This window comes from Bombina bombina, chromosome 1 (assembly GCF_027579735.1).
Source record: "Bombina bombina isolate aBomBom1 chromosome 1, aBomBom1.pri, whole genome shotgun sequence".
Taxonomy (NCBI): Eukaryota; Metazoa; Chordata; class Amphibia; order Anura; family Bombinatoridae; genus Bombina; species Bombina bombina.
The window spans coordinates 481,505,416-481,521,172 of record NC_069499.1 but is presented as its reverse complement, the minus strand read 5'-3'; the positions used below and the strand labels follow the sequence as shown (position 1 = coordinate 481,521,172).

General features: G+C 37.3%; 1 protein-coding gene across 1 annotated transcript in view; it reads right to left on the bottom strand.

The window, feature by feature from the left end:
* ITGA4 (integrin subunit alpha 4) overlaps positions 1 to 15,757 on the bottom strand; it is a 292,692-nt gene that overhangs the window by 39,114 nt on the left and 237,821 nt on the right. Inside the window, exon 20 of the mRNA XM_053698521.1 lies at positions 8,319 to 8,398. Within this exon, the coding sequence (XP_053554496.1) occupies positions 8,319 to 8,398 (80 nt within the window). The remainder of the gene's footprint in view (positions 1 to 8,318; positions 8,399 to 15,757) is intronic.

Here is a 15,757-nt window from a genome sequence, read left to right as displayed (position 1 = left end):
AGTTAATAACTATTTAATAGCTACCTAGTTAAACTAATTACCAAATTACCTGTAAAATAAATCCTAACCTAAGTTACCATTACACCTAACACTACCCTATCAATAAATTAATTAAATAAACTACAATTATCTCAACTAAAATACAATTAAATACACTAAATTATATTACAAAAAAAACAAACACTATTTTACAAAAAATAAAAAAAAGATTACAAGAATTTTAAGATAATTACACCTAATCTAAGCCCCCTAATAAAATAAAAAAGCCCCCCAAAATAATAAAATTTCCCTACCCTAAACTAAATTAAAAAAGTAATCAGCTCTATTACCAGCCCTTAAAAGGGCCTTTTGCTGGGCATTGCCCCAAAGTAATCAGCTCTTTTACCTGTAAAAAAAGAAAAACCCCCCCCCCCCATTACAACCCACCACCCACACACCCCTACTCTAAAACCCACCCGATCCACCCTTAAAAAAACCTAAGTCTAACCCCCAAGTGGTCCTTACCTGTCCTGAAGACCGGCGGAGAAGGTCCTGTTCCAGGCGGAGAAGTCTTCTTCCAAGCGGCAACATCTTCTTCTTCCAGGAACCAGCCGGCGCGGAGCAGAGGAGTTGAAGACTGATGACCGCAGAGCTGAAGACCGTCCACTCTGGAACTGAAGACCGGTAATGCTGGAACTGAAGATTGGCGACGCTGGAACTGAAGACCAGAGCCATGGAGCGTGGAGGATCCTCTTCATACGATCTCCACCGTACACTGAATAGGAATTCAAGGTACGCAATTAAAAATGGCGTCCTTTGAATTCCTATTGGCTGATTTGAGCCTTCAAATTCAAATCAGCCAATCGGATGAGAGCTACTTTAATTCTATTGGCTGATTTGAATAGCCAATAGAATTACAGTAGCTCTTATTCTATTGGCTATTTAAATCAGCCAATAGAATTAAAGTAGCTCTCATCCGATTGGCTGATTTTAATTTGAAGGCTCAAATCAGCCAATAGGAATTCAAGGGACGCCATTTTTAATCACGTACCTTGAATTCCTATTCAGTGTACAGCGGAGATCGTATGAAGAGGATCCTCCACGGCTCCGGTCTTCAGTTCTAGCGTCGACGGTCTTCAGCTCCGCGGTCATCGGTCTTCAACTCCTCCGCTCCATGCCGGCTGGTTCCTGGAAGAAGAAGAGGTCGCCGCTTGGAAGAAGACTTCTCCGCCTGGAACAGGACCTTCTCCGCCGGTCTTCAGGACAGGTAAGGACCCCTTGGGGGTTAGACTTAGGTTTTTTTAAGGGGGGATCGGGTGGGTTTTAGAGTAGGGGTGTGTGGGTGGTGGGTTGTAATGGGGGGGTTGTTCTTTTTTTTACAGGTAAAAGAGCTGATTACTTTGGGGCAATGCCCCGCAAAAGGCCCTTTTAAGGGCTGGTAATAGAGCTGATTACTTTTTTAATTTAGTTTAGGGTAGGGAAATTTTATTATTTTTGGGGGCTTTTTTATTTTATTAGGGGGCTTAGATTAGGTGTAATTAGCTTAAAATTCTTGTAATCTTTTTTTATTTTTTGTAATTTAGTGTTTGTTTTTTGTAATATAGTTTAGTGTATTTAATTGTATTTTAGTTGAGATAATTGTAGTTTATTTAATTTATTTATTTATTGATAGGGTAGTGTTAGGTGTAATGGTAACTTAGGTTAGGATTTATTTTACAGGTAATTTGGTAATTATTTTATCTAGGTAGCTATTAAATAGTTATTACCTATTTAATAGCTATTGTACCTAGTTAAAATAAATACAAACTTGCCTGTAAAATAAATATAAACCCTAGGCTAGCTACAATGTAATTATTAATTATATTGTAGCTATCTTAGGGTTTATTTTATAGGTAAGTATTTAGTTTTAAATAGGAATAATTTAGTTAATAATATTAATATTATTTACATTTATTTAAATAATAATTAAGTTAGGGCGTGACTTAGGTTTAGTGGTTAATATATTTAATATAGGTGGCGGCGGTGTAGGGGGATTAGATTAGGGGTTAATAAATTTAACATAGGTGGCGGCGGTTTAGGGGGATCATATTAGGGGTTAATATATTTAAAATAGGTGGCGGCGGTGTAGGGGGGTCATATTAGGGGGTAATATATTTAAAATAGCTGGCGGCGGTGTAGGGGGATCATATTAGGGGGTAATATATTTAAAATAGGTGGCGGCGGTGTAGGGGGATCATATTAGGGGTTAATATAGTTAATGTAGGTGGCGGCGGGGTAGGGGGCTCAGATTAGGGGTTAATATAGTTAATTAGGTGGCGGCGGTGTAGGGCGCTCAGATTAGGGGTTAATATAGTTAATGTAGGTGGTGGCGGGGTAGGGGGCTCAGATTAGGGGTTAATATAGTTAATGTAGGTTGCGGCGGTGTAGGGGGCTCAGATTAGGGGGTAATACATTTAATGTAGCTGGCGGCGGCGTCCGGGAGCGGCGGTTTAGGGGTTAATATATTTATTATTAGGAGTGAGAGGGGGGATTGCGGATAGAGGGGTATACGTGTCGGGATGATGTTTGGGAGGCGTGTTAGACAGTTACGGGATATTTAATACTTTAGTTAGTTTTTTTTAGGCGGCGACAGTTTCCAAAGTGCCGTAAGTCACTGGCGACTCCAGAAATTTGTACTTACGCTTATTTCTGGACATCGCTAGTTTGTCCGACATACGGCACTTTAGCAACTGTTGGCGCCGTATATGTGATAGGTCGATGTGCAAGGTGAAACTACGGGCGGCGCAGGTTTCCACATTTGCGCCGAAACCTGCGCCGTATATCGGATCGCGCCCCAAATTTGCTAGGTACGCTCATATGCTAATTTCTTAGCCCTTGAAGGCTGCCTCTTATCTCAGTGCATTTTGACAGATTTTACAGCTAGACAGTGCTAGTTCATGTAGATAACGTTGTGCTCACTCCCGTGAAGTTACCTAGGCATCAGCAGAACTAAAATGCAAGTCTGTCAAAATAACTGAGATAAGGGGCAGTCTGCAGAGGCTTAGATACAAGGTAATCACAGAGGTAAAAAGTATATTAATATAACTGTGTTGGTTATGCAAAACTGAGGGATGGGTTATAATAGGATTATCTATCTTTTTAAACAATAAAAATTCTGGAGTAGACTGTCCCTCTTACTGCGTGTGGTATGGAACCCATAGCTCAACCCCCATGCCACATAAAGGGACATATGAGGGTGTCTATACTTTTAAATATGAAGACCCATAACCCTCTCTAAAATGTCATTCATCAGCAAAACTAAGCACTAGTTGACTTGCATTAAGGGGAAGAAGAGCTAAAACCGGGTCCCTATCTCCAGCCCAGTAAGCACAAAGGTACAATTGACCCCTCACTTGAAATGAGGAAAACATAGTCTTTTAATTACGGGGGTCACTTGCCCCCTTAGGATGCAGTGGATCATCATGGAGAATTGTAACTATTTCCCCCTCTCTAAGGAAGTAGAGGGAAAAAGGTGAAGCACTTTCTGAGACTCTGGGGTAGATTTACCAAGCAGTGAATGCTGCTTTCTATCCCCATACTTTCCAGCTAGCCAGAAATGTAAGTTAAGAAGCAGCGGTCATAAGACCGCTGCTTCTTAACTCACCTGCCACCTCTGGGGCGGTGGACAGCAATCAGCCCGATTGGATGCGATCGGGTTGATTGACAGCCCCTGCTAGCGGCCTATTGGCCGCGAATGTGCAGGGGGTGGCATTGCACAAGCATTTCACTAGAAATGCTTGTGCCATGATAAATGCTGACAGCGTATACGATCAGGATGATTGCTGTCCGCGGTCTCAGAGGTGGCGGATGAGTTAAGGAGCAGTGGTCTTAAGACCGCTGCTTCTTAACTTATGTTTCCGGCGAAAACTGCTGCATTCACAGCATCATAAATCTGCCCCAGAGAGTCATGAGACCCTGTGCTGAAAAGAGAGGAGAACCTTATTTCCCAATGAAGAGTTTCATGAAGTCATTTGTAAATGGGCACAACACCTCTCAAATGAAAGAGAATTATCATGACCCTGTAAATAGCAGCTTATTGCTATAGGAACTTATATACTTTATGTGACTTGCTCGTGCCATAATAGAGGACTATATGTGGATGGCAGAGGGACTACAGGCTACACTCTGATCTTGATCTTAGTTATTTTGCTTCACTAAAAGTGTTTTGGCAGGGGTAAGATCATTCATACAATGTCAAAATAAATTGTCACCATTTGTATAGTTTTCAGATTCATTAAACTCCATGGTTAACTGGTTTATTCCTACTCATGGTATGCTTAACATGCAAGATGATGCAAAGGGACAAACAGATAATAAAATCCCATTTACTAATGTTCAGTTACTATGTTTTTACTGGAAACATAGGTATAAAACCCTAACTATATATATATATATATATATATATATATATATATATATATATTAGAACACAGGAGAGCACTCTCACTTTACAGCTTAACTGCCAGGGTGCTAGTACAGGATAAATAAAAGTAACAAAAACTTGTACTCGCTGGTCTTTTTAAACACACTTTTTACTGTGAAAATTAGTGACGTTTCGGGGACAAAGTATCCCCTTCCTCAGACACAGTGTAATGGCATCTCACACAATATATAGAGCAAACAAACATAATAAACGCCTCCCCCCAATTAAGACCAAAAAAACGCCAAAATGGAGTCATGGTAACAACCTTGTGACAATAATAAACAAACAGTGATCATATTGTTAACATGTCTAGACAAAGTATACAAAAACTTTGTGAAAATAATCAGTGGCATTATAGTAACCAAACAGCAACATGGAAACATAATACCATATATAAGGCAATTACTAAAATGTTTAAAGGGACAGTCAAGTCCAAAAAAACCTTTCATGTTTCAAATAGGGCATGTAATTTTAAACAACTTTCCAATTTACTTTTATCGCCAATTTTGCTTTGTTCTTTTGGTATTCTTAGTTGAAAGCTAGACCTAGGAAGGCTCATGTGATAATTTCTAAGCCCTTGAAGGCCGCCTCTAATCACATGTTTTTGTATTTGCTTTTCACAGCAGGGGAGAGCTAGTTCAGGTAAACCCTATAGATAACATTGTGAGCACGCCGGTGGACTGTGGCAAACACTGCACTAATTGGCTAAAATGAAAGTCAATAGATCATAAATAAAATGTCATGTGATCAGGGGGCTGTCAGAAGATGATTAGATACAAGTTAATCATAGAGGTAAAAAGTGTATTATTATAACTGTGTTGGATATGCAAAACTGGGGAATGGGTAATAAAGGGATTATCTAGCTTTTAAAACAACAAAAATTCTGGTGTTGACTGTCCCTTTAAGGCTTGTGTATTCAAAGGTTACAAGCAAGAGTGGCAGACACCTATGCAGTAATTGCCATACTCCATACTAAGACACTGAAAGAACTATTTCAGTAATGTATCGTAAAAAATAAATAATCCTATACAGCTACCTCATGATGTAGGTCAATCTGACAGCATATCCCTTGTTTGTTATTGTGCACACCGCACACTAAACTAGGAATTATGAATTTTCCTGACTAACTATAGTGTGCTTGATACATTGATTATTTTATTATACTGATGATATAATTTTGGCCATCATTTACATCTAAGCCGTCCCAGTCTTGTTGATTGAATACATTAGGCAATTTACCCACTCAAGTTCAATATAACAGGCTGGGTACCTATATGTAATACTCTGTAATGTTTTAGCACCGGTCTATATGGTGTGTACATTTCGGGTCACCATGGTAACGTATACACTCTTGTCCTGGTGTTTCCCACTCTGTGCTCCTCCCCTGTACTTCCGGGTTTTCGGCCCCGGTGGAGTTTAGTGTGCGGTGTGTGGTGTGCACAATAACAAACAAGGGATATGCTGTCAGATTGACCTACATCATCAGGTAGCTGTATAGGATTATTTATTTTTTACGATACGTTAGTGAAATAGTTATTTCAGTGTCTTAGTATGGAGTATGGCAATTACTACGTTACAACATAGGTGTCTGCAGCTCTTGCTCGTAACCTTTGAATACACAAGCCTTAAACATTTTAGTAATTGCCTTATATATAAGATTATGGTTCCATGTTGCTGTTTGGTTACTATAATGCCACTGATTATTTTCAGGAAGTTGTTGTATACTTTGTCTAGACATGTCAACAATATAATCACTGTTTGTTTATTATTGTCACAAGGTTGTTACCATGACTCCATTTTGGCGTTTTTTTGGTCTTAATTGGGGGGAGGGGTTTATTATGTTTGTTTGCTCTATATATTGTATGAGATGTCATTACACTGTGTAATATATTTTGCCCCCGAAACGTCACTATATTTGCACAGTAAAAAGTGTATTTAAAAAGACCAGCGAGTGCAAGTTTTTGTTGCACACATATATATATATATATATATGTATATATATATATATATATATATATATATATATATATATATATATATATTCTTTATTGGGGGGAAATTACATGATAATAAATGTAGAATAATAAAACGTTTGAATGTAAACTTTACAAAAGAACGGCTCACACAATGTTATCTACTAGGTTTGATAAAAAAATAATGAAAAAAACAACACTTAGGGGTCTATTTATCAAGCTCTGAACGGAGCTTAATGCCCGGTGTTTTTGGCGAGACTTCAGCCTCGCCAGAAACACAAGTTATGAAGCAGTGGTCTAAAGACCGCTGCTCCATAACCTGTCCGAATGCTCTGAGGCGGCGGACAGACATCGCCAAAAATCAACCCGATCCAATACCATCAGGATGATTGACACTGATTGGCCGCGAATCTGCAGGGGGCGGCGTTGCACCAGCAGTTCACAAGAACTGCTGGTGCAATGATAAATGCCGACAGTGTATGCTGTCGGCATTTATCATTGTGCGACGGACATGGTTCACTATAGCGGATCATGTCCGTCCGCACAATGATAAATGGACCCCTATAACCCTACTCTGGTGCAATCGCTTGTGCAAGAGCAGAGGAAATGGCACCACAAGTTTGTACTTGTGTAACAACAAATGCAGGTGACAGATACTGCTTTACTTAGCCCAATGTCCTATGGCAGCTTAATAAATGCTGGCCCTTGTCTTAAAACTTATGATATTTTCTGAACATGAATGATTTGCTGAAAAAGTCTAAAAACCGCTTCAGCACAGGGGTGAGTAAAAAATATGCTTTATAAGAATGTAACATTTTAAAAGGCTCTGCTCTACTTGAAAATTTTTATTGTTGAAAGGGACGGTCAATACAAAAATTGTTATTATTTAAAGATAGACAGCGCCTTTACTACCCATTCCCCAGCTTTGCACAACCAACATTGTTATATTAATATAATTTATAACATTTAAACCTCTAAAGTTCTGCCTGTTTCTAAGCCACTATAGACAGCCTCTTCATCACATGCTTTTTAATTTGCTTTTCACAACAGGAGACTGCTAGTTCATGTGAGCCGTATAGATAACATTATGTTCATGCCCGGGGAGGTATTTAAGAGTTAGCACAACACAGTAGTAACTGCAAGTCAATAGATAATAAATAAAATGTCACATGATCAGGGAGCTGTCAGAAGATGCTTAGATACAAGGTAATCACAGAGGTAAGGAGTATATTAATATAACTGTGTTTGTTGTGCAAAACTGGGGAATGGGTAATAAAGGGATTGTCTATCTTTTTAAACAATAACATTTTTTGAGTTGACTGTCCCTTTTAAAACGATAATCCCTTTATCACCCATTCCATTGAACACCCTCTTGAATATGTTGGCCAGCTCACAGCTGCTGTGGCCAGTTAAGAGCCAGCTATAAATGAGCTTCTGCACTGATTCAGTCAATCACTGAGTAGCATGTTACAGTGTCACATAATATGTGTTAATGTACTTCAACTTCTTAGGGTTGTGTAAAAAGCACAGTGTTAAGAAGTCACATTACAGGAAAATCAGGCCACATAAATAAAACCAGTGCACACCTTTTAGTTAGGTTTACTTAAAGGGTCAACATAGTCATACAATTACACGCTCTAATTAGTTAGATTTTTATTTAATTTTAAGACTATTGACCCTGCACTACTACCGCAAAAGAGAGATAAACACAAAGTAAAAGTGCCACTTGGGACCCGCAGAACACTGCTGGTGCTGAGCAGAACCTGCCGCTGATAATCTTCAAATGATATGCATAAACAAATTAGAGCATGTCATTTTTTTATTATTATGGCCCTATAAGCATTTAGAAGGACTTTAATTGTTCCTTTAACACCGTACATTAGATCTATTACATAAATATTTACCAGTTTACTGTTATGGTTATGTTCAGGTCATCTTCTGCTCTGGTAAGGGAACTTGCATCCAAGAGAAATGAAAACTGATGCTGAAATAAATTAATGAGAGGAATATTGAGCAGAAATATTTATTTAAAAAAAGCATATAGACAAAGAGTCTCATGTAAAATGTAACGCAAAATCATGCATTTATTATAGCAAAGTTAAAGCAGCAGTGTAATGCAGATAAAGCAGCAGTGTAATGCAGATAAAGCAGCAGTGTAATGCAGATAAAGCAGCAGTGTAATGCAGATAAAACAGCAGTGTAATGCAGATAAAACAGCAGTGTAATGCAGATAAAGCAGCAGTGTAATGCAGATAAAACAGCAGTGTAATGCAGATAAAGCAGCAGTGTAATGCAGATAAAGCAGCAGTGCAATGCAGATAAAGCAGCAGTGTAATGCAGATAAAGCAGCAGTGTAATGCAGATAAAGCAGCAGCGTAATGCAGATAAAGCAGCAGCGTAATGCAGATAAAGCAGCAGTGTAATACAGATAAAGCAGCAGTGTAATGCAGATAAAGCAGCAGTGTAATACAGATAAAGCAGCAGTGTAATGCAGATAAAACAGCAGTGTAATGCAGAAAAAACAGCAGTGTAATGCAGATAAAACAGCAGTGTAATGCAGATAAAACAGCAGTGTAATGCAGATAAAACAGCAGTGTAATGCAGATAAAGCAGCAGTGTAATGCAGATAAAGCAGCAGTGTAATGCAGATAAAGCAGCAGTGTAATGCAGATAAAACAGCAGTGTAATGCAGATAAAGCAGCAGTGTAATGCAGATAAAGCAGCAGTGTAATGCAGATAAAGCAGCAGTGTAATGCAGATAAAGCAGCAGTGTAATACAGATAAAGCAGCAGTGTAATGCAGATAAAACAGCAATGTAATGCAGATAAAACAGCAGTGTAATGCAGATAAAGCAGCAGTGTAATACAGATAAAGCAGCAGTGTAATGCAGATAAAGCAGCAGTGTAATGCAGATAAAGCAGCAGTGTAATGCAGATAAAGCAGCAGTGTAATACAGATAAAGCAGCAGTGTAATGCAGATAAAGCAGCAGTGTAATGCAGATAAAGCAGCAGTGTAATGCAGATAAAACAGCAATGTAATGCAGATAAAACAGCCGTGTAATGCAGATAAAGCAGCAGTGTAATGCAGATAAAGCAGCAGTGTAATGCAGATAAAGCAGCAGTGTAATGCAGATAAAGCAGCAGTGCAATGCAGATAAAGCAGCAGTGTAATGCAGATAAAGCAGCAGTATAATACAGATAAAGCAGCAGTGTAATGCAAATAAAGCAGCAGTGTAATGCAGATAAAGCAGCAGTGTAATGCAGATAAAGCAGCAGTGTAATGCAGATAAAGCAGCAGTGTAATGCAGATAAAACAGCAATGTAATGCAGATAAAACAGCCGTGTAATGCAGATAAAGCAGCAGTGTAATGCAGATAAAGCAGCAGTGTAATGCAGATAAAGCAGCAGTGTAATGCAGATAAAGCAGCAGTGTAATGCAGATAAAACAGCAGTGTAATGCAGATAAAGCAGCAGTGTAATGCAGATAAAGCAGCAGTGTAATGCAGATAAAGCAGCAGTGTAATGCAGATAAAGCAGCAGTGTAATGCAGATAAAGCAGCAGTGTAATGCAGATAAAGCAGCAGTGTAATGCAGATAAAGCAGCAGTGTAATGCAGATAAAGCAGCAGTGTAATGCAGATAAAGCAGCAGTGTAATGCAGATAAAGCAGCAGTGTAATGCAGATAAAGCAGCAGTGTAATGTAGATCTGGTAGGTTTTGCATTACTGACCCTAGATAACTATGGCCTACATTACATAATTACTATTTATCATACAAGCTCGCTACAATAGTCACATTGAATGCATAATATCCCTCAGATAAGAGAGCTTGCACTTAAATGATTCATTCCGCTTAACAAGCAAGCACAAAACCAATCTGCTAGCGTAGTGTATTTTTTCATTTAGTTCTATGCTACCCTTTCAATGTTTAAGAAAAATGATAGCGAACTGTTGAATTACTTGAAAGTGATGCAGCATATCTGTAAAAAAACTAACTAGAAAATATCCCATTAAACTCTCTAACTTAAAGGGATACTAAACCCAATTTTTTTCTTTAATGATATTTTAAGCAATTTTCTAATTTACTCCTATTTTAATTTGTCTTCGTTCTCTTGCTATCTTTATTTGAAAAGCAGGAATGTAAAGCTTAGGAGCCACCAATAAGCAAGGGCTATCCAGGGTGCTGGACTTAAATTGGGCTGGCTCTTAAGCTTTACATTCCTGCTTTTCAAATAGAGCAAGAGGACGAAGAAAAATTGATAGTAGAAGTAAATTAGAAAATTGCTTAAAATGGATGCTCTATCTGAATCATGAACAAAAAAATGTGGGTTTAGTGTCCCTTTAACTGATATCTTTAACATTAAGGCGTCTTCCCATTGAATGTATTGGGCATGCTATATAGGTATCAGGTGTGTTAAAATGTTTTTTCTAAACAATTTAGCCAACACAATAAGGGGTCGATTTATCAAAGGCTTCGTAAGCCTTTCGACCCCATATGACTGAGAACCTGCAAGCCGTATTTAAAAGCTACGTTCATCAGACTGCTGCTTTCCTAACCTTTCGCCACCTCTAAAATTGCGAATTTCAATCTCCCCGGTATAGTCCAACTGGGGAGATTGACAGCTGCTGCCCATGCGTGATTGGCTGTGCGCGGGCAGGGGGTGTGATAGCACGCAAGCGCAAAATAGTGCTCGTGTGCAATGCTGAATTCTGCCAGGGGAATTCAGCCCACCAGAGATGAGCTGCGGTGGACAGGGGCACGTATGTGCGCCCCTGTCCACCTCAGCTTGATAAATCGCCCCCTATATCTGCATGATGAACACCATTTATCAACTATCACTGATATGGACAGGGTTTGTTTAAAGTCACTTTTAAAAAAGAGATTAATGTGTAAATTGCTCCTAAAGTCAGAGTATTAAATAAAATAATACATTGCATGTTATTACTAACTCATCCAGGTATTCTGGTAGTGACTGCTGACACAGGACTTAACAAATCCCCCCCCCTCCTTTTTGTTTGTTTGCTAGACCTGCAAGTTGTATGAAACAATGTTGTTTTGTTAGCACATCCTGAATTATTAAGTATTTTAGAGACATACTCAATGTACCTTGGTGTCAGCATATCTATAGCACAATGAATGGATAAAGTAACTGTGAAAGTCTGAAAAAATGTTTTAGAATAATTTTAAAATGACATTTAACTAGGTTCAATGCAAAAATCTGAAGGTAAATAAATTATAAATGGATATCATTGTATACAATACTTGTGCTGTACAATAAAAAGAAATCAAGACCAAGTTTAAGGTTATACTGATATTGATAACGTACTATAACAGAAAAAATAAATGTATTAAGCATAGAAGCACAGATATAACAAGAACATAATTACTGAGTATGTACATAGTTCCATTACAGATCTATAACAGTGATAAAGGGACAGTAAACACCTTTTAATTACAAGACATTTCTATTGTGCTATAAAATAACATATCAGTCAAGTCTTAAAGGGACAGTTCACCCAAAAATGTTCTCCCATTTAAATTGTTGCAAATGATCCATTTTACCTGCTGGGGTGTATTAAATTGTTTACAAGTAGCCCCTTTACCCCTATTTTGGCCTTTGAAATAGCTGATTTATCTTGTGGTTTCCCAACCTATTCTGAAAGTTTTGATACTGGAGTCTTAGCTATTAAATAGCCTAAGTAAACACAGCCAGCAGAAGAAATTACACTCACAGTGGGTGCAGGATAGTTGAGTAATAAAATAATAAATGTCCATTGTTCTCTCTATGTATTGAGCGTTAGTTTTCCAGACAAATATAAGATAAGGAAGCAAGTGTGTGTACACAAAGTGATAACATAATGAGATCTGATATTACCTGAAGCTCAACCCATTGTAATGGGCTGTGGTATAAAATCACAAAACCAGCTACTTCATATACACAGATAAACATGAAAATGCATTTCAATTACATTTTATACTCTGCAGCTGGTATAACAAGTCAATGAAAATACATTAATATAAAAACAATTTTACAGTGTACTGTGCCTTTAATGTATTTAAAACAAACATCCATTTTACTGCAATTATTTTTCAATAGCCAAACTCCTCCCTCCATTTGGCTTATTTGAAGGAGCCAAGAAGCCACTGTCCTAAAGTTAGTATAAAATGCATTGTTTTGCAGTTGTTATCTGATAAAGTCAATAAGGGACCACTAGCATTGAGAGGTCAGCAGGGTACAGTTTAAATTCATAGAATTAGAAATACATGAAAAGGGGGCAGAATGCATAATAAAATATATTGCAAAGCTGTTTCATTGTGTATAACTAAATATTTTATGTGACAATCTCAAAGTGTTTACTGTTCCTTTAAAGTACCACTAAAATCAAAATTAAACTCTCAGGCTTCAGATAGAGCACATGGTTTTAAACAACTTTCCAATTCACATCCATGATCTAAATGTGCACACTCTTTTTTTGTTTGCATACATTCTGAGGCACTAGCTCAAAATGTGCAAGATCTACAGTATATATATTTTTTTTTGATTGGCTGATGACTGCCACATGATGCATTTGGGAGGAAAATAAAAAAAATATTACCTATGTGCATTTATTATGCTATTCTACTGTGATTACTGTCCCTTTAAGTTTGGGCACAGATTAATTTGTTACAGTCTAAAGTTGTTGTCGGGTTAAAACATAAAAGCGAAGCATCTGAAAAGCATTATTGACATTTAAAATGCTGCAATTAAAAATATCTCATGAAACAATGTAAAATAATTTTTGCCATTAGGGAAAATAAGACGTTTTGGAGTAAAATAATGTATTAGCTTAAAAAAAAACTTGTTTTTTCCCCAAGCAGATTTAGCTAAAGGGAATGGTTTAAGAACAATTTAAAAAGAATAGTTACATATATACTAGGCATCCGCATAGATACATAAATATTCTAATCAATGGGGAAGAGACATCATTTAATTTTGTTTTGATAAAATAAATATATGTTATTATGGTCTTGATGTTATGTATTATCTACTGATTATAAATAAAGAATAAAAAATGTAAGCATAAACCTAACTTGTCCTGTGAAATTTCAAATGAAAACTTGCTTTATTTGAAAGGGACAAAAAAGTACAAAAAGAAAAATGCTCTCCAAATGGATTAAACACAGTTAAATACAGCTCAGGATAGGTAATGCACTACTGGGACCTAGGTGATCACATCTGGTGAGCCAATGACAAGAATGTGTGTACTCACCAATTACTAGCTAGATCCAAATAGTACATTGCTGTTGTTGATCATATTTAAATATGTTTTTTCAACAAAGGATACCATGCAAACAAAGTAATTTGATAATGGAATACCATACTGAAAAGAAAATGTCTTAAAATGACATGTTCTATGTGAATCATGACAGTTTATTTTTGACTTGCATGCCCCTTTAACCATAAAATTGTATATTGCATCCTTAAGTGTCTGTAGTTTCAATATAACACCAGGGTCAATAGACTATCCAAATATTAGCAAACTAAGGGCTAGATTATGAGTTTTGCGTTATGAGGGGTGCGGTGCTAACTTGCAAGTTAATACCACCGCTCACTTCCCTACAGCGCTGGTATTCCAGGTTTTTAAAAACCCGGCGTTAACAGGCAAGAAGTGAGCGTAGAGCAAAATTGAGCTCCATACCGCACTCCAATACCAGCGCTGCTAAAAGCTGCGGTGAGCTGGTTTTACGTGCTCGTGCACGATTTCCCCATAGACATCAATGGGGAGAGCCAGCTGAGAGAAAGTCTAACACCTGAAAGTAAGCAGCGTAAAGCTCCGTAACGCAGCCCCATTGATTCCTATGGGAAAACTAAATTTATGTTTACACCTAACACCCTAACATGAACCCTGAGTCTAAACACCCCTAATCTTACACTTATTAACCCCTAATCTGCCGCCCCCAACATCGCTGACACCTACATTATATTTATTAACCCCTAATCTGCCGCTCCGGACATCGCCGCCACTATTATAAACATATTAACCCCTAATCTGCCACACTCCCGCATAACAAGCATAGTTAAATATTATTAACCCCTAATCTGCCACCCCTAAAATCGCCGCCACCTACCTACATTTATTAACCCCTAATCTGCTGCCCCCAACGTTGCCACCACTATACTAAATTTATTAACCCCTAAACCTAAGTCTAACCCTAACCCTAACACCCCCTAACTTAAATATAATTAAAATAAATCTAAATAAAACATACTATTAATAACTAAATAATTCCTATTTAAAACTAAATACTTACCTGTAAAATAAACCCTAAGCTAGCTACAATATAACTAATAGTTACACTGTAGCTAGCTTAGGGTTTATTTTTATTTCACAGGCAAGTTTGTATTTATGTTAAAGTGAAGGTAAACTTACCTTCATGTCGATCTAGTATTACCTTCTTTGATCAAAATCAATAGGAGTTTAATTAATACATTTTTATAAATCTTATTGTAAACAAAGTTATAGGCTTTATTAATTGATTTCTGACGTTTTACAAATTCAACCCGTTTTTTTTTATTTAGTGTTTAGTTTTGATCACGTTTTCACCTTGTCCAACTGAAAATCTGGCCGTTAGGCAGCCGTCACCCCACGTCATCTGCCTCCTTGATGATATGCGCATGCATTATCCTTTTTTTTTACAGTCCGGATTTTCAATTGGACAAGGTAAAAACGTCATTGAGCCTCTAAAACCCCCCCCAAAAAAAACGGGTCGGATTTGTAAAGCGTCAGCAATCACTTTATAAAGCCGATAACTTTCTTTACAATAAGATTGATAAAAGTTGATAAATTAAACTCCTATTGATTTGGAACAAAGAAGGTAATACTAGATCGACATGAAGGTAAGTTTACCTTCACTTTAACTAGGTAGAATAGTTAGTAAATAGTTATTAACTATTTACTAACTACCTAGCTAAATAAATACAAATGTACCTGTAAAATAAAACCTAACCTGCCTTATAATAAAACCTAACCTTACACTACAATTAAATCAATTACCTAAATTAAATATAATTACCTAAATTAAATACAATTACCTAAATTACAAAAAAACCCCATTAAATTACACAAAATAAAAAAAGAAATTATCAGATTTAAACTAAACTAATTACACCTAATCTAATAGCCCTATCTAAATAAAAAAAGCCCCCCCCCCCAATAAAAAAACACCCTAGCCTAAACTAAACTACCAATAGCCCTTAAAAGGGCCTTTTGCGGGGCATTGCCCCAAAGAAATCAGCTCTTTTACATGTAAAAAAAATGCAAACAACCCCCCAACAGTAAAACCCACCACCCACACAACCAACC